Genomic DNA, 18,459 nt, shown 5'->3' with positions numbered 1-18,459 from the left:
TTATGATCATTGAACCTAAAAGGTTCACGGCCCAATTATAAATGTGACTAAAACCAATCATCATCATCTGTTTTATATATTTCAATCTAAAGAAAAAACATGTTCAATCTGATGGGAGACTGGAAGTATAACATCATAGCCACCAACACTTTTTTTCTTTTTTTGTTGTTCAAAATGAAATAAAATTCAATGCACACACTGTAACCAGCCCTCTGCCCTGCACTGCTGCTGTATGCGGCTACATTTGTCTCGCTGTTTCCGTCAGCTTTCATCATCTTCCATGTTCTTTTTTGGGAGGGAAACCAACTCAGAGGAAAGTTGGTGGAAAATCAGATGTTTCTCTGTTTTTTTGGGGGGGGGTTTTCCCTCATGACTGAGGTTTTAAGGTTTATATGCTTTCCTAGGTAGAACGATCTCAGCTGGAAGGTGGTCAGGAACATGTTTCGGATTCGATATATACTTTGTGTTTCATGATCACTGAAGCATTTGTTAAAGCTGCTGGTAGGACTTCAGAGCAACAGTTAGACCTGGAGTCACTGCCTTGGACTAAATTTGGCGCCAGCAATGAACCACATACCACACACACTTAAGACGCACAGAGGCACAGGAACACAGAAACACACATGCACACTCATTCATACACACAAGTGTGTGTGGGGGGGACTGTGGCAGCGGCAGATGGAGAAACTATTTTGGCCACATTGATAAACCAGGCGGCATGGACTTTAACTAATCAGGCAACTACTTGAGGAGAGAAAGCGGAAAGTTTATTTGAGTCAAAAGTGTTTTATGTTTGTTTGTTTTTTTTTCTTCATTCTTACATTTTTATCTGGCCAAACATAACCATCCAAATGCTATCATGGTAATAAGTTGTTGTGTTTTGTGCACGAAGAAGAAACAAATATTACAAGTATCATGAGAGCGAGCAATACAGCTGCTCCAACCAAATGTACTTTCGGAGATCCGAGTGTCAGTCCTGATCTTTGACAGACATTTTAAAACAGGTCAGGTGTTGAATGGAAGCAAACCATTTGAGACTATTTGTCTCCTCCAAAAGGACAACTGCCTTGTCTCTGTTTTGTTTATGTACACTAAATCAAAGACAATTGCAGTACTAATAGCTCTCAAGCCCTGACAGGCACTTAAATAGAGAAGGGTTACTATTACACTTATACACTATTAGTGCTAACAACTCCTTGAGGCTCTCCTGGCCTCAGAGGAGTCTGACAAACTCAGATCCAGTGTAAATACAGGAGCTGAAGAGAGTTTCTTTTGGCATCTCAAAGGATGGAGAAGGATTTTATAAAACCTAATCTGACTTGTAAATGAAATGTATCATGCATCTCCAAACAATGAGCAGTTTTAGCTGGTTTAACATCTTCTAAACTGACCCAGGACAAAGTTGTGTGGACAAAGACGACACACAATATATTCTCTGCTCTCTCTGAAAACATATTTCTGAAATCCTTAATAGAGGTGTGCAGTGCATACACACAGTACATTTACTACACACTGTCTCTCGTCAGCAGCTGACATGCTAATGATTGCATCAATAAATAATATCCTGGGATTTTATGTCATAACCATCAGTGCCTGTCCTCATCAATACTTAAATAGGGCTCAAGACCATATTTGAAGCTTCCTTTAAAATCAGTTTAAAGGTTAGACATTCATCGCTGTGTGAAAAAACACTACTACTGACTCGGATTTAAATTACTGTCATACAGACTTCGGATTTTTCAAGTTTCAGTTCTGTGTTGTCAGCTCTGATTTGTCTATTAAACAGAACAAAATGATCACTGTTAGGTAGCAGGCAGCTGTCATAATGCTAGTTTCCCATAAAGATAGGTCTGTGTGGCTCATGCATAAAGAATGGCACTAATAGCTGTGAATCACCAAGCCATTTTTTTTAGCTTGGCACAAAGGGAGGCATACCTGCTCAACCACAGCTGCGAGGTGAGAAATTATAGTATTTAACCTGGACATTTAAGCTCCAGTGACCTAATTTCCCTAATTGAGTTTTCACACATACGAAAAGGAAAAGTTCTTATTATTCATCTTTAAGGAGACCAAACATGGCAGGCGTTTGTTTGAGCCTTTTCACATGCAAGTTACTGTACCTGTGTGAATGCAACTAGCCAACCCAGACTTCTTTCAGCCAGCTTTCTATAAAAAATTCTGCCAGAAATGGAGCGAGAAGTTGAGGGGACTCTTTCTAAAAATTCCAAACGCAGGTAATATTTAGGGAAATACAAGCGAGCAAGCGGAAGAGGGTCATGATGTTTAAATCTTGTCATTGCAAGGTCTAATATGTTCTTTTTCACATTTTCATTTAAACTGTGAAAACATAACTCTTCATGAAAGTAGGCCAACTTTTGAATGAGTTATACATTTTACCAAAGAGGCCTTGTGTGGTAAACTGCAGCTGCACAATGTATTGTAATGTCCCCATTATGACTTGTGTGAAACGTCAACAAACTGGCTGTAATATGTCTTAAATGTTGAGTTTTGCCAGCCTTTTAAAGTTTGCCTCCAATCTGAAAAATGTTTACTGAATAAACAAGTTTATATTCATTTAAATAAAGGGGGAAAAAACAAATCCATTTATAATACACAATAATACAAGCCATTTATGCTACACATACAAATATAGAAAGATTCCTACAGTCTGATTGTGATTAAGGCTTATTAGCTGTGAGCAGCTCAGGTTTCCATGGCTACTATCATGCTGTAAAGCCCATAACTGTTATTGGTGTATAATTTACATGTAATTATAGCGTTTAGGGAATAAGGCATGGCCAGGGTGCCCCCAAAAATGATTATATATGTTTGTGTGTCAATTTGTGCTTATATGTGTTCACCAGAATTCTGCACGTGGTTTTTAGATTAGCCAGTGAATGATGTTCATCTTTCTAATTAGCAGTTCCCCAAGTGGCCTGCCAACCACAGATGCCGTGTGTGTGTGTGTCTTTGCATGCACTCATTCCCTAACTTCTGTGTTGTGTCTGTGATGTGTTTACATAAATTACCTCAGCCCTTTGGACTCTTAGTTGCCCCCTTACACACACACACACACACACACACACACACACACACACACACACACACACACACACACACACACACACACACACACACTCACACACATATACACTCTGAAATGCACACAAGGCCGCAAATTGTCTGGAGCCAAGTCTGAGGATTATTAGGAAGCAGTGCAGAAGGAGGGAGATGATGTGTTAAGGTTTTCTGAAAAGACAGAAAATGAGGAGAGATACAGAGGAGCAGAGGTTTGTTACTTCAACAAGATAGATCACCTTAAGCTCTGGACCACCACGCTTCATTAGCATTGTTAAGAATACTGAAAGGCTCATATGCAGTTTTGTCTTCATTATATTTATTGTACCATAGGTTGATCTCTTTGGATGAGCTCTGTGTAAAGATTAAAAGTAATCTGTGATATTTAGCGTCAATCTGTAAGCTATAGTCGGCGTTCTGGATCCACTTAGTGATTGCTAACAGAGGCAAATGAACAGGGTGAAGGAGAGGGGGATGCTTTTGCTAGACCTTGGCATGCACTGAGATTTGTGGCTGTGGCATGCAGTGAGGGCCAGGGTAATGGGCTGCGTTAAAGGAGAGGTAAATAGAGTTGGGGGCTGGGCTGCCTGCAGGCCTTGTCAGTTTGTGCACTTAACTTACTTATGGAGTGACATGTTGACAGCATTGATTCTGTGAAAACTGATTAGATTCCTATTGAGAAAGTTTCCTTCTAGCTATGGTTTTCTAAGGCTCTTATTTTGAACCCTAGAACTCTTTTTCTGGTACATTTACTGCTGGAAATCGGACAACCTGTTAAGTGAAAGTTAAAATGTTAACTAAATGTGTGTTGCAGGCCAACAACAATAGCCTTAACTAGTTTGAAAGGGAGATTGTTGATCCCTATAAGTTACTTTAACCATAAAACATGTCTGCCTTAATAAGAAACTTTCCTGAAATCGTTTTCACATGCTTCATCTGGGGTGAGACTGCATTAAGTTTGCAACCCTGGATAATTTACAGCCTAATAAAGCAATTTCCCTAACACATAACAGATGTTTGCTATCTTTAGATTTTTGTTTAGATGACATGATGTGCATTGTGGCTTATTTGGACCAAAAGATGAAAAAGGTTTCTAAGTCACAGATATAGTGTAATTAAAGACACATTACACACTAATACACAACTGTTGGCTCATTAAGCCAGGCAAAATGTCAGTTTCAGTGTGCCTACCTTTGATTACTTAATATTTTATGTAAGTTTTATCTTATGGCAGAGTGGGTGTTTCCAACTTCAAACTGAGCAGACTAAACCCTGTGGAGACAGGAGTCGATAGGTGGCCAGGAGAGGCATGGTTTCCAGCCTTCAGCAGTTTATGGGAAGGGGGCTTCGGGTAAAGTCAGTCTGAGGGGGAGGGGGCGTGTGATTTGTTGTGGGGGTCTGGGGCACGCCAGGCACGACATGCCATCTAAAATTAGCAGCAGCTGTCTTGGCCATGCTGGACATTCTGCCTTGTTTGTGTGTATGTCTGTCTGTGTGTAAATGGATTGGTGTGTGTGTGTGTGTGTGTGTGTGTGTGTGTGTGTGTGTGTGTGTGTGTGTGTGTGTGTGTGTGTGTGTGTGTGTGTGTGTGTGTGTGTGTGTGTGTGTGTGTGTGTGTGTGTGTGTGTGTGTGTGTGTGTGTGTGTGTGTGTGTGTGTGTGTGTGTGTGTGTGTGTGTGTGTGTGTGTGTGTGTGTGTGTGTGTGTGTGTGTGTGTGTGTGTGTGTGTGTGTGTGTGTGTGTGTGTGTGTGTGTGTGTGTGTGTGTGTGTGTGTGTGTGTGTGTGTGTGTGTGTGTGTCCTTATGTGTGTAGGTGTGTGTGTGAGAGAATCAGTGAATGGGGTCAGAAACTTGAGATGTCGGAATACAGTTTTAGTGGACACTGCGACTATTGCATTTTTTAAGACATTTGAGCTTAATTGGATAGTAAACTATGTGAAGTGACACAACAGAGCAGTGAGACAGACAGTTAGTTATGTTAGCAGATACTTTCATGCATGCATCAAAATGTTTGTCAGATGACTCTCCTAATAGCAGATACTTTAGTGTGTTAAGGCAGACACCATGACCTGTTTGTTTGTGTGTACTTCCATGTGTATGCAGATGTACTGTATGTACAGTATTCTATCCCCTAAATGGACATAATGATGAGTATAGACAACACCTGCTGCTATCCCATGACTACAGCGTCCAAGACACTTCAGGAATGTGCATGTGTTGACACCAATTTCGGCCAAAGAGCTACCAGGTTAGCATTCTGTTTACACTTGACCTAACAAATTAGCATTGACCTGGGAGGACTAACGGATAAATGGGCACTTTGACCCTGCCAGAATTTGCAGCTGTGGCCACATATCATTTTTATATACTGTATTGTTGTTAATTTCCAACAATTGATCAAAAAAGTGTCAATCTCAAAAGGTGCAGGTCATTGACTATAAATAATGGAAGAAACCCCCAAGACAACACCAAACAAAACTACCTAAAATCATCCCCTCTATATGTGTTGGGAATACAGAGAAATGTGTCTAAGAGAACAGACTTTGCCAGACTGTGAACCTGTTTACCTAAATTTAATATGTTTAATATGTTTATGTTTAATATATTGCTCATAAACCCAATGAGACTCAAACTGCAGGACCATTTCAGTCTATTTCCCTCTAAGCATTCAGGTATGGCTCTCTGATGGAAGATGATCTTCACCCTGACATGTCTCTGCTGGGTGTGTTGGCATGTGCTGAATGTGACCCATCTGATCTGTTGCTTACTTCTGTTGACAATCTCAACATCAGCAGAACTTGAAATCATGTTACATCACTGCTTTTCCACTTCATAAAAATGTAATATGTGACCTCATGCTGGGTGTTTGAGCTCCCATAGGGCAGAAAGCTGTTTATAAGCGGATGTGTTCTTGTCAAGCCTTAATGTGCCTTTTACATTTAGACATATTTTGCTAAATATTTTTGGGATGTGAACATTTTGCAACTCTTCTACAAGAAGCACACCCAGAATCTAGCAGAATAAGGTTTGAAGCTTTTTACTTCTTTATATTTTGCAAGTTGTGTTTTCATGTTTGAACAAAAAGTTCAACATGTTCAACATAAGTTAATATAGCATGGGGTTACTGTCAGTCATCGCCTCTTTCTCAACATTTGAAATGAAACTTAACAAATCAACAACAATATCATAATATCACAACCTTCAGTGGGGCTTCACCATTTTAAAATATACCCGGAATTCTATTTTGAAACCCACATTTTTGGCTGGTGTCAGCAGAAGTGGGAAAAGTGATGTCCTCTGTATAAAGATTTTTAGCAGCCAAGTGGGGCCAAAGACTTTGTGAGTCAGAGTGTGGGAAGTCATGAGTGTGCCACCAGGAATGCCAACATATTTTCCTGAGGAGGAGGATGTGTGTTCTGGAGGAAAATACAGTGAATAGTCCGGCTCTGGGTCTTTGTCTGGTCAGATCTACTGTACAAAGCTGAAGATTCATTCCTTCTTTTTTAATAACTTGTTTTTCTCGCAAACCAAAACTTTTTTCATTTTTTTTTTCATAACATAGCTTTTCCTCCAGCTAAACAATTTCTGCATGAATTTTAGAGGCAGAGTTGTGAACTGATCCAGCATGCTTTTTATGAACTCTATGACCTCAGGGAGCTGCATATTCTGCTGCAGTTACATTTCAGATATCTATTCAGTTTAGAAAAGTACTCAGGAGAACATGTGCATGCACAAAAAAAGTTACGTGTTTGGCTAAGGAGTAAAGACATTATTGAATTTAATATGCTTTGAAATAAACATTTTGAAATTGACTTTTTCTTCATGAGCTTTTCTAAAACCTCCTGAGTTTTCAATAATTAATACAACTTCCTCGCATTATAATTTTATTCATTTACATTTCTCAAAAATGTTTGAGCAGGTATACTGTAGCTGTTAATATTGATTTGGGAACATTGACAACAAACAATCTTCTGTAAGCTAACTCACACTGCTTGTTGAACCATTATTCCCAGAAGCTCTCACTCGAACATCAGCAGAGTAAACCGTTCAATCATGCTGCTTATTGAGTTACAGTGTGGTCAGACTTTAAAGAACAGTGAAGTCGTTCTGCTTTATATTGTAGTTGCATTGTAAAAAAGCTATAACAGATACAGATAGACTTTATTGTCATTGTAACAGGTGCTGGGATTGCACTGATCCGCTGCGGCTGTGCGTACCAACACTAGTTTCTTCCCTGACATCTCAAAAACGTGTCTGCCTTCGTTGAGAGCTAGAGGGACGATGTATTCAATGTATTCCTGCTTTAATGTGTTTATTTATGTGTGTGTGCGTGTGTGCATTTCTGCAGTAAAGTACAGCCAGTGTCTTTTTTTTTTTTACTTCCTTCTGTGGTGTAAACTCCTCTGTGTGTCCTCATGAAATGGAGTTTGTGTTATTTGCCGCAAAGCTGTTGTCTGTTTGTTTTAGGGCTTTAAGGACACTTAAGTAACATATCAGTACCCTATGTTTACATTCACTTGGGGTACAGTTCAAGACTTCAATAATTCTCATTTTAGGTCAGACTAACATGTTTAGAAGATATCTTGAAAGTCCAATTTTAGGCAATGATAGTTTTTTTTAAACATTGTGTAAATGCATTGAATAATATCAGCTATAATATTTATTACAATTCTCTGCTTCAATCAGAGAATTCATGGAGGCAGAATGTACACATCACACGTCAGGGATGTGATTGAAACCAATTGGCTTCATAACTAGATAAAGTGATTTTTCCTACAGTAACACACAACTGTTTTTTTCTGAAGTACAATATTTGTGTCCTCTGTTATCTATGTGTACAAACTGCTACCTGTGACTGTATTTGTTTTCGCGTGTTTCTGTAGATGTGTGTTTGCTTTATGCGAGTGTGTGCGTGTGTGTTTTGCCCATTCCTCGACCACATGTCCTTGACATCTGGTGACCATTCTTCTGCTGGCTCTCTGACAGTACTTCACAAGCCATGGGAACTGCTGCTGTGTAGGTTGTTGTGGTATGTGTGGTTGCACCTGTGTGTGTGAAGGACAGAGAGAGAGGGAGAAAGAGAGAGAGACAGAGAGAGAGAGAGGGAGGAAAGAGATTACCTCAGGTTTAGGGCAGATGTTTTCACGGCCTGTGTGCAAATTTGAGATGTATCCTCCCAGTAAGTCTAATCAAATAAAGAAAGTTTTGTTTAGCTATTTAGTTCTGTGGTTAAATGTTTAATGATCTTTTTTTTTTTTTTTAAATAGGAATATTAGTTTAAATGTTAGTCACATTTTTGTTCCTATTTATCATGTATTCATTCACATATTCATCTTTTTTTGAACATGTGTCACTCTTCATGTCTCTTTGAGATGTGGTCCCATAATAATTCACATTATGGGGGTTTCCCTAATGGTTATATTTAGCCAACAGGAAACAACCCCGGCACCATCATTCTGCTCCAGCTGAGAGAAGGAGAGATAAAGCCTCATACACATCCACAGGGTCTCATGCCCTTTAGCCCTAAACCATGGTTGTTCTGGGATCTGGTTTGTTTATATTCCCATGCGTTCTCCGTCATAGTCAATTCAAAGGTAGTGACTTCACATGGCCACAGTCTGTTTAGGATTTTTCTATTTTCTAAGCAGTCAATCACCAGACAGCCTGGCCTCTCTGAAACAGCCTTGTTCATTTCCATGCAAAGCTAAGAATGGTCACTCTACCTTGAGTTCAACCACAGAGCCACTTAGAGGCTTCGTGGCCTAATCCTTCCTCTTCAGATAGCCTTTAGACCCTGACCCCTCTCCAACTCGATAAGCCCCAACCTCCAACCCTCCTTATACTTAACGTCTTTCCTGTGTACATGTTTCTGTCCTTGAGCAGCAGAAAGGGTCTCTGAAGGGCTGCACTAAATTTAAAAATGAAGTATAATTGTATTTTAGGTTCCTTATAATCTTTGAGAAAGATACTGTAGGGTTACACTGAATCACAAAAAAGTACAGGTGCTTGTGTTACTGCCTGATCTCTTTTGTTTATTTGCTTATTTGGTTTTGTATTGTCAAAAACAAGAGATTTAAACTAAGCTGTATCTTCTGTTAACCATCGATGTAGAATGAGTTGGACAGTTTACTTTAAAATATAGCTTAATTAAATGTATGTAAACCACAATTGCCCTGGAGGGATCTTGCTTGCAGAGTAGTAATCAATACAACAGCATGCGTAGTGCAGCACCATGCTCCTCTTTTGTTCCCAATGGCCTTTATTAAAATCTAATGATGAGAGACTACTGACTGTATCAAAAGATTAATTTTTTTAATTGACTTGAGTCTTGATTTTCAAATCTACTGATTTTTTGTTTTCCCAGGAGAAGCGAAAACGGCAGACTGAGATTGAAGACAAAAGGAGCCAACTCGATGACCTGGTGCTACAATTACAGCATATCAAGGTTGGTTTGTGTGTGTGTGTGTTTGTGTGTGTATGTGTGTGTGTGTGTGTGTGTGTGTGTGCGTGTGTGTGTATGTGTGTGTGTGTGTGTGTGTATGTGTGTGTATGTGTGTGTCTTTCAAATAGTCCAATGTACAACTTGTTGAGGTTTTTTAGTTATGATCACAAAAATGGATAAAAGTTTATTTTACTATTCAACCAAGAAGCAGCTAAATCACTGTAAATAACTGGGAGCAGTGATGTAAGAAGTTTTTGTTGGTTAAATGCAAAGGCCACACTCTGAAATATTCTAATACTATAATATACGATACTGTCCTGTGATCTGAAGTTAAAACAAATCTTATCTACGGTAGCTTAGCAAGCTCATCGATCAGACTAAAAAGTAAACGCAACATAAAATAATTTATTCTAAAGTGCAAAACTAGTGTTCATTTTATCCACCATTTTGGAGTTACAGTAGAGAATTAATCTAAAAACGCCTTTATCTTTCCCTAGTCTGTCATTTGTAGCTCTGCCCCGTCATCCTCATTTCACACACAGCGTCAAGGGACCTTGTTGCATAAAAGACACAATGACTGATCGAGAAGGAGATCTCTTAAAGATTCCATGAAGAAGAATAGTTCTTATATAACTATTATAAGACACAATCTCTTTATTACAATATATGTATGGAGCTCTCTGCTCACTTGTTTTTTTGGGGGTTTTTCACAGCAGCCCATATGTATTTGCTGTATATTCTACACCTGGGCTGAATGTAGCTAAATGTGGGCTTCTGTGCGTTAAAAGATAAACATGGAATAAGACTTGAGGTAACAGTCAGTTTAAGGTCAGATGCTGAATTGAATGGGTTCAATGTAAAGGTGAAGGTAAGGTAGGACTTTAAGTTCATGGTTAGAAGTTATTGGACGAAAAGTCTAAATGATGTGTCTATGACACCCATTCATCTGCTCAAACCACAACTGTTTGTTTTGTCCTATACATACATCTTGCCTTGACCCTAAGTGCTGAGAATAAAGAGACAGTGTTTCCTCAGATAAACATAGTGTGGCTTTCTTTACAGTTTTGTTCTGTCCCTGCAAACTGCTTTTGCACCTACCTGCATGTGTTTGTAATTGTTTTTATTTATGGATAGTTGTGCCTGGCTGACAGTACTTCATTCCTTCCTAACATCCAAATCTCAGAGCTCCATGGTGTTTCAGTTTCCCTCATGGCCAAGTAACGCATGCTTGGCTGTTTTCTACTCTCTCGAAAAACTCTCAAATCCAAACACACATAAACATATCCCTTAATAATTACTGCCAGCCACTACTGCAAGACCAAGATTATGTTTCAAGTAAACAGTGATTTGACGTTCAGATAGCAAGTGCTGTGTAAAAGGTGTGCAAAAATCTGAATTTGATATTGAAAAGGCAAATCAGTAACTTGTTTGGAGTTCTTAAACCTCTCAGCCCACAAAAAAAGTCCCTTGATTTTTATAGAAACTGAGAAAAATGTAAACAACCATGTCAGGAAAACTTGCAAATTTCTTACAAATCTTTCAAATGTGTCATGGAAGACTTCCATTTTGGTTTCCTCATTAGAATGTTCAAAAACATGAGGAAAAGAAAATCCCAAAAATATAATGCTGTTGAACCTTGTTTGTATACTACAATTGTTTTTGTCTATAAAGAGTTATTTGGAAAATACTGGAGCCCGAAATGCTGCACGGACGCAGTGTGGGTGGGGAAATTACTGTAGGTGCCAATTATACTACATAGCAAAGCTTTAATATTTGCAATAAAAATACGTTCCAGTCTCCAATTACAGCCTTTAATCACACTTGGCATGAATTACTCTAATGTTTGATCATTTTAATTACTACATTTTTGTTTTTGTCTTATTAATTCCCACTAATGGAAAAACATAAGCCAAAGAGAAACAGTAATAAAATCCATGGGCATGGGTCATTAAAGCAAAGATTCAGTGCTGTATAACCATTAATGAAGCTTCTGTAAAACTGTTCATTCCAAGATAATCGAGGCCAAGATGTAACAAGAAAAAAAAATTGATCTAAGGGCATAGTGTGTGATTGTATAGATCAAGAGAGCATGGACTATATGACGTGGCCATTGCCAGTGGTCGTCTCCCAGCCGGAAGATCGCATCAGTTCCCGTTCCTGCAGCCACATGTTTGATGTGTCCTTGGGCAAAACACTTAACCCCAAGTTGCTGCGTCAGCGGCATGTGAATGTGTGTAAATGGGATTAGTTACTTCTGATGGTCACTTTATATTGCAACCCTTACCATCAGTGTAAATGTGTGAATGGGTTGGTGTGACATGGGGTGTAAAAGTGCTTTGAGCATTAGTAAAAATGCTATATAAGCTCAAATCCATTTACCATTTACAATTGATTATGATGCACAGTCAAAGCTTATTAATATGCTGAACAGTCAAGCACTGTTCATGTGAAATCAGGACAGAGCATGCCAATTGTTAGTAATGTGTCCTTTGAGAACTCAGGCAGATGAAAGATTCAGTCAGATCCATGTGTATTTCAGATGCACAGGAGAGGTCATTAGCATTGTAACCAGCTTTATATTATATTTGGCCACTAATAGTGAGAAAAGAAAGGAGAAACACCTGCATGAGTCTAAAAGAAGAACACCTCTTTTGTCTTTGTACTTGCTAAGAATCAACTGAAAGTACAAGTAGTCATTTAAATGACATTCATCAAATCTGATGTGCTGACACTGCTGTCATCGAATAAAAAAAAGAAAGGAAGCTCGCAAATAGTTCCTTTTATTTTACATCACCATCAGGCCTGAAATCCAGATGTAATCAGCATCTGGTCACACAAATCCATTTGAAGGCCATTACCTCTGAAAGGCGCATAGCATGAAGCAGGTTTTTGTATAGTCCCTTCTCCAGAGATTTAGTGTCCCAGGAGAGGAAATGGAGACTGGAGCCCAGAGGTTTGATAAGAACCTCTGAGAGCGGAGGCGTTGATCTGTGTCTGGGACAGTGTAAACATCACAATGATGTCAGAGTAAAGTAAGCCTTAGTCAGCACGTTTTGCTGAATCCTGAAGGTCTTAATTAGTGGTTCATTTTCCATCTTGCAGCTACGTATTTTCAGAATCTGATGCTTGCTCTGTTCCGAACTGGTAATTTCCTTTTCTACAGAGTATAACAGAGACCTTAAAAACAGCCCCAAACCTTTCTTCGAAGAGAGCTCAATGTAGTTGTGTGTGAGAGCTAAACAGGAAATGGAAAGTCTATTAAACAGCGTGGGAGAGAGCAGAGAGTACGGTTGGTTCTCAGAGGACTGCTCAATTATGCAGCACAACTTTATCCATGACTGCTTTGTTGACCACTCAAGTGGTCAAGAAAACTTTATTCACATGTAATGATACTCTTTAAACTTTGATGTCTTTGATTTTACAGATTTACCTTTTAGGTTTCCCTTTGCTCAAATGAAAACGGCAAAAAACAAAATCTAACATCATGAATGTGGAAAAGAATGGGTAGTCTATGCTGTAGATCAAAGCTAGAAAACTATATTTACATTGTTATTGTTTTCAAAATAGACAACAGCACTGAATTAAAGAGAATAACAAGAGGTGTTTTTATGTATTTGTAAATGGGGCAGAGGACAGAAAAAGCAATATGCCTTATTGAAAGAGACATAGAGAAAGCAAAGAGAAAGCAAAATTAACACAAAATATTTATTCAGAAAAGTTCACAAACTTGAGTTTCTTTCAAATATAACTGACTTTATACTCTAATGACATCATGTGTGATTTATAAGACATTAGGTTGACAATGTGGATGTGCAGCAGCCACACAAGCACCCACAAGCAAACACGCCTGCTGGCACATTCTGACTACGTGTGGGAAAATGCTTTGGTATATTTTTTTGCAGAGCTCATTGCGGGGTGTGTGTTTATATGAAGGCACTGTTAATCGTCAGCTCTACGACCTAGGTGAGCCCTAGTTTGACAGTAAACAGCACAAGGTGACGCTGAGTGTTCCAGCACGACTCTGTTGTGGTAACAGAACAGCCATTGAGACAAAGACAAAACAAAAGGTGACATTACCACAGAGCTCTGGGATTCTTTTATTTTAAAGAAGTAACTCCAGGGTGATGAGATGAATGGTTATTTAACCCCAGTTAATACACATCTAGTGAGAGTCCACATAGTTTGCACAATTGGTGTTAATAAAAGGCCTAAAGTTACTTTATTATATATTTCAGACTACACTGTTAACAAAAATAACTTGGAAGACAATCGACAATATTATCAACATTGGGCCAATTTGTCAAATGCTAAAACCATTACATCTGACTAGTCCTTTAAAACTAGAAACAACAACATAAACTGTAAAAAGGTTTACATTTAATAAATACCCTGTTGAGATGGCTCAATTTTTTTTGATAAACAATTGTAAGACTGACTAGGATCAAGAAATATTTGCATGTACTGTACATATCTTGCCTTACTAAAGGCTCTCCTGGCCTGCTGGGGTTACTTTTTAGCAGCGAGTAACAGCAGAATTTAGAACCAATATAAAACTGTGTGCATGTGTGGGCCTCCGTGTTTGTTTTTATATTTGTTGTAGCTGCACTTGGCAGTCATCTCACAACTCTCTCACAAATAGTCCTGATAATAATAAAAAATAAAAGGCTGTGGTGCCGTAGTTTGACAAATGAATGTAGCCTGCTGCAGAGATTTTGGACACATAATGCATGCATCTTTCCAGGCAACTGACTAACAGTCGACGATGTTAATGATACAGAGAAATTTAGCAAGGCATAAAGAAAGGGAGGGCAGATTAAGGTTTGGCTTGCAAGAACTGATGTAACCAATGCTAACAGCAATAAGGTTTTGTTCCAAATAATTAATCTTAACAGATACTTTATCTGGGGAAAAAAAATGTTCATTAGCAAAATGTGTTTTAATGAGAAACTGAAATTAAACAACACACATTTGTTTATTTATATGAAATTTTCACAGGGCACCTTTCACCTGCTTTATGTTTTCTGGAGGGCTAGCCAGTTTGGCTCATTGAGCTAAGACATAATTATCCTTTTTTTTATTTAAGGGATAAAAATGTTAATTTACCATTAATCCCGTTGACACAGAAAATATGCAGCATATTCAAAAACACAAACTTACTTCAAACATGGCGGATGAACTGAGGGGGATTTTCTTCCCTATGTCTACAAGAACATGAAACACTGTTTGAAATCTTTTTGCAAGCGCCTAATATGTGTCTGTATGTCTGTTCTCACCTCAGTCCAAAGCCATGCGTGAGCGATGGCTCCTCCAGGGAATGGGAGCGGAGGAAGAAGAGGCAAGGCGGAAACAGCTGGAACAGGACGAAGAACAAGGGAAGAGGCTGGAAGACCTCGTACAAAGGTACAGTGTACATGTTTAAGGCCACGCTGTGTTTAGTCTTCATGCTGATCTGGTCTGACACACTTGAACAGATGGGATAACAGAGTAACATTACCAAATGTGTTCCATCAGTTTTTGTTATGACATACTGCAGCTTCTTTTTTTTCCCAGCACTGTAGTCTCAGTTCTTGACTAAAATACATAACATCTGTCCAGCTTTCACTACAGTCCTACAGTAAATACTCAGGTAGTGCCACACTTCCTTATTTTGTTGTCCAAATTGGAAAAAAAAGTGAAAGAACTGTGGGATCTGAGCTACCTTAATGCACTTTTTGGTTTATTCAAAGACACAAGAGACTTGTTTCAGTTAGTACAAAATAGAAAGTATCTGATCTTGTCTAAAACTCATGCATGGTTTTTAACTTCCAGTAATCATTTGTGTCACATTTAATTCAAATCAAACATGACTTATGTGTGCTTTTCATGTGATTCTACATTTAGAGAACTGCTACACTTTTAGCTTCAAGGTCAAAGCTAGCCAGTCATATTAAACTGTGAGGACGACAACAATAAAACACTTAAAATATGTCAGCCATGTTTAAGCACCAAAACAAGAATCCAATGATAGAACTTTAAATATATGCAACTGCATGTGACTGTATGTGTACACAAAGAGTACAGATGTATAAATATACACACTTACTGTATAAACATGCTCTGAAACTGGAGAGGTATTGGTGGGATGGGATTCTGCAGGGCAGCTCTGGAATCTAGCAGAGCTGTAACCTGAGCACAGACTCTACAGTTTTTTTTCTTACACTGGTGTGAAAGCAAACACCAGAAACTGTGCATACACATACTTCTCTAAAAAGAGATGTGACAAGAGCTGGCAGGGACTGGAGAAATAATATTACACATTTAAAGAAAAACAAACAGGTGAGGGAGATTTATTTTGAGAAAATAAGATCCGGAGGGAGGAAACAACAGAAGAGAGAGATAGATGAAATGCAAGTGAAAGCAGGGTGTGACTGTCAGCAGAAGAAAGTTACAAACGCAGTTATTAAGAGAGGACAAAGACAGAGGGAGTGATGTGATTCTGTGGGCACTTCCTGCTTTTGTGTCTCTGGTAGGAGCTTCCTGATTCCCAACAAGCATCGCTTGTCGCTAGTCACTTATTCCCCAATGAAGTTGGGGCATGAGATCATCAGTGCTATGAATAAAGTGCTTGCCAGCTCCTGCCATCATGTTTCTTTGTATTCTTGGCTCAAAGTGTTTTCCATTGGCAGGGTGTGAGAATTGGGCAGGGCTGCACACGGAGCAAGCAATTTGGGATCAGAAGTTGTCCACAGGCAGTGGGATAGGAAAGAGTCATTGGAGTTTTTCCTGAACTGATGAATAAGGAGGGGAAGTTTGAGTGTTCACTTGCACCAATCCTGCGCTCTGGTGGAGTGGTGGCCAGTTTGCAGGGATCATTTTCTCTTGACTGTAAAACATCTTGCATTCATACATTGTCATTATTTCTGTCTGTCTTGTTTATAACTTGTATTCATTTATAGAAAAAGTGAAGACGTTTGACATGAAATGTGTCAACTTTGCGACATGAAATGTGTCAACTTTGCTCAGTAATGTTTGCATTTAAGATAGTGAAGACACAAATGGCTATATGAGTTCATAAAATGCCAGGAAAATGTATAGGCACAAAAATGAAAAAAAAAAAAAGTTCTTGTCATGTTTTGCCAAAGACAGAAACTCATATAAGTGAAGGAAAATACTGGCACTATTAGGCAAAGAGAACAGGAAAATGTTCATCAAACAATCTGCTCAGTAATACAAGTCATATGGAAGACAAAGCAAACTTTCAGTTTCAGCAAACATACTATGTCGATTTTTTTTTTTTTTTTAAATAGAACGCTCAAATAATATGGCTCATAGAGGGACTCTAAGTGACTTTAACATCAGACTCAAGCTCCTCCTCCTCATCCAGTAAATCTATGCCTGAATGGGCCTCTGTTAGCCAGCAGCTACTGTAGCTTATCACCAGCACTGAAGCAACATCAACATCATACGTTGTCACGAGCACCAGGATAACATTGGCTCTGGTATAAACAGAACAGCAGTGAATGCTGAAAGAGGGAGCATTGTAGGTCGAAGTACAGTTGTGATTGTAAAGCCGCTCCGTGTGAATCACTTCATTCAGTGGCTGTTGAAAAGACTTGTTGTTGACACTCTTTGAAAGAGGAGATATTGAAGTTTGTGGTTTTAATTATGATGAAAAGCAATTAAAACCACAAGGATAAGTGTTTACTGTTCCACACAAGCATGTGTTTTTGGTCAGAGTGCAGACAAAGTCAGCTTTATTAAGCTCTTAGTATAACAGTAGACAGCAAGATAGAAACCCCAGCACAAGGAATAATATATTCAGTATTTGCAAAAACTTAGCACTTTAAGTTAAGGGTTCAGGTTACACACTTGTTAACACAAATGAGCCATAGTGCTTCCGAAAGTCAGTTTCCAGGCTGCAAAAAAAAAGGTCTGAGTAATTACTGTCAAATATGTGAATGCTTTGTATCAGTGTCTTCTGAGTTGTTTAAGGAACAATAGCTTTAAGTTCCTCTAATCGTGCATGATATCAGCTATGGAATCAGTTATGGCTTGAAATTACCACCAGTCCCAAAGTATCTATGTCAATTATTTTCTCCACAGAACCAAACGTGTAATTTGACCTTTTTTTTTTTCTTGTTTTTTGTACAATATGGGGAAGAAATTATGATCAGAACTAGGGTCAGAGATGTGTACAAAAAAACACTTTTAGAGAAGCTCAGTTATTGGGATTGAATTATCAAAGCTTTAAAAGAAGTCACCTTTCGTGAGTCAGAAAAGTATCAAAGAGTGCTCGCAGTCACACAGCAAAACTTTCAAAACTTTAAAACCCTTGTTTTGTTATTATTCTACTTAATAACCTCAAACATGCAGAACGTGTAAAAGGACATAGTCTAAAATGTATTCAATTATTTATTTAACTTAAAAAAACATCTTTTTTTCAGATGTCATGCTGTGAAATTGGAGATATCTCCATTTAGATATTTTGGAGAGGACAGGACAATAACAGAGCCCGTGTCTGTGTGTGTGTGTGTGTGTGTGTGTGTGTGTGTGTGTGTGTTTCAGGGTGTGGCATCTATATTTACACTCTGTGGGACATCATCCCGGAATATCCTGTAACCCAGGCAACCAGAGTCTTTCCAACATTGATAGTGACAGAGGTGAATAGTTGGGATGGAAATTGACAAGGTATCTCTGTGTGTGTGTGAGCGTGAGAGATGGACCAAAGCTGTAATCATGAGTAGACCTGGAAAAGTACACTTACCACTACCTATAAACATCTCTGAAACAGACTTCACTGTTTGAAAGACTAAAAGCACAGAAGACCAGACATTTTGTCTGTTCCACTTTTTATGGTTGCTAGACTAATAACACATGCACCAGTGGACACTTTAATGACAGAAAGTGACAAAGACAAAGCAGCAGCTTTTTTACGCATGCTTGTATCGTTTCATGCACTGG

The 18,459-nt window shown here is 38.7% G+C and overlaps 1 protein-coding gene across 4 annotated transcripts in view; it reads left to right on the top strand.

Moving 5' to 3' along the window:
* palm2akap2 (PALM2 and AKAP2 fusion) overlaps nucleotides 1-18,459 on the top strand; it is a 75,839-nt gene that overhangs the window by 10,465 nt on the left and 46,915 nt on the right. For all 4 annotated transcript variants that reach the window (XM_079364705.1, XM_079364704.1, XM_079364707.1 and 1 more), the window contains exons 3-4: nucleotides 9,442-9,522; nucleotides 14,798-14,919. In XM_079364705.1, coding sequence (XP_079220831.1) covers nucleotides 9,442-9,522; nucleotides 14,798-14,919 — 203 coding nt within the window. The remainder of the gene's footprint in view (nucleotides 1-9,441; nucleotides 9,523-14,797; nucleotides 14,920-18,459) is intronic.

This window comes from Symphodus melops (assembly GCF_947650265.1).
Source record: "Symphodus melops genome assembly, chromosome: 16".
Lineage (NCBI taxonomy): Eukaryota > Metazoa > Chordata > Actinopteri > Labriformes > Labridae > Symphodus > Symphodus melops.
This window is presented reverse-complemented; position numbering and strand designations above follow the sequence as displayed.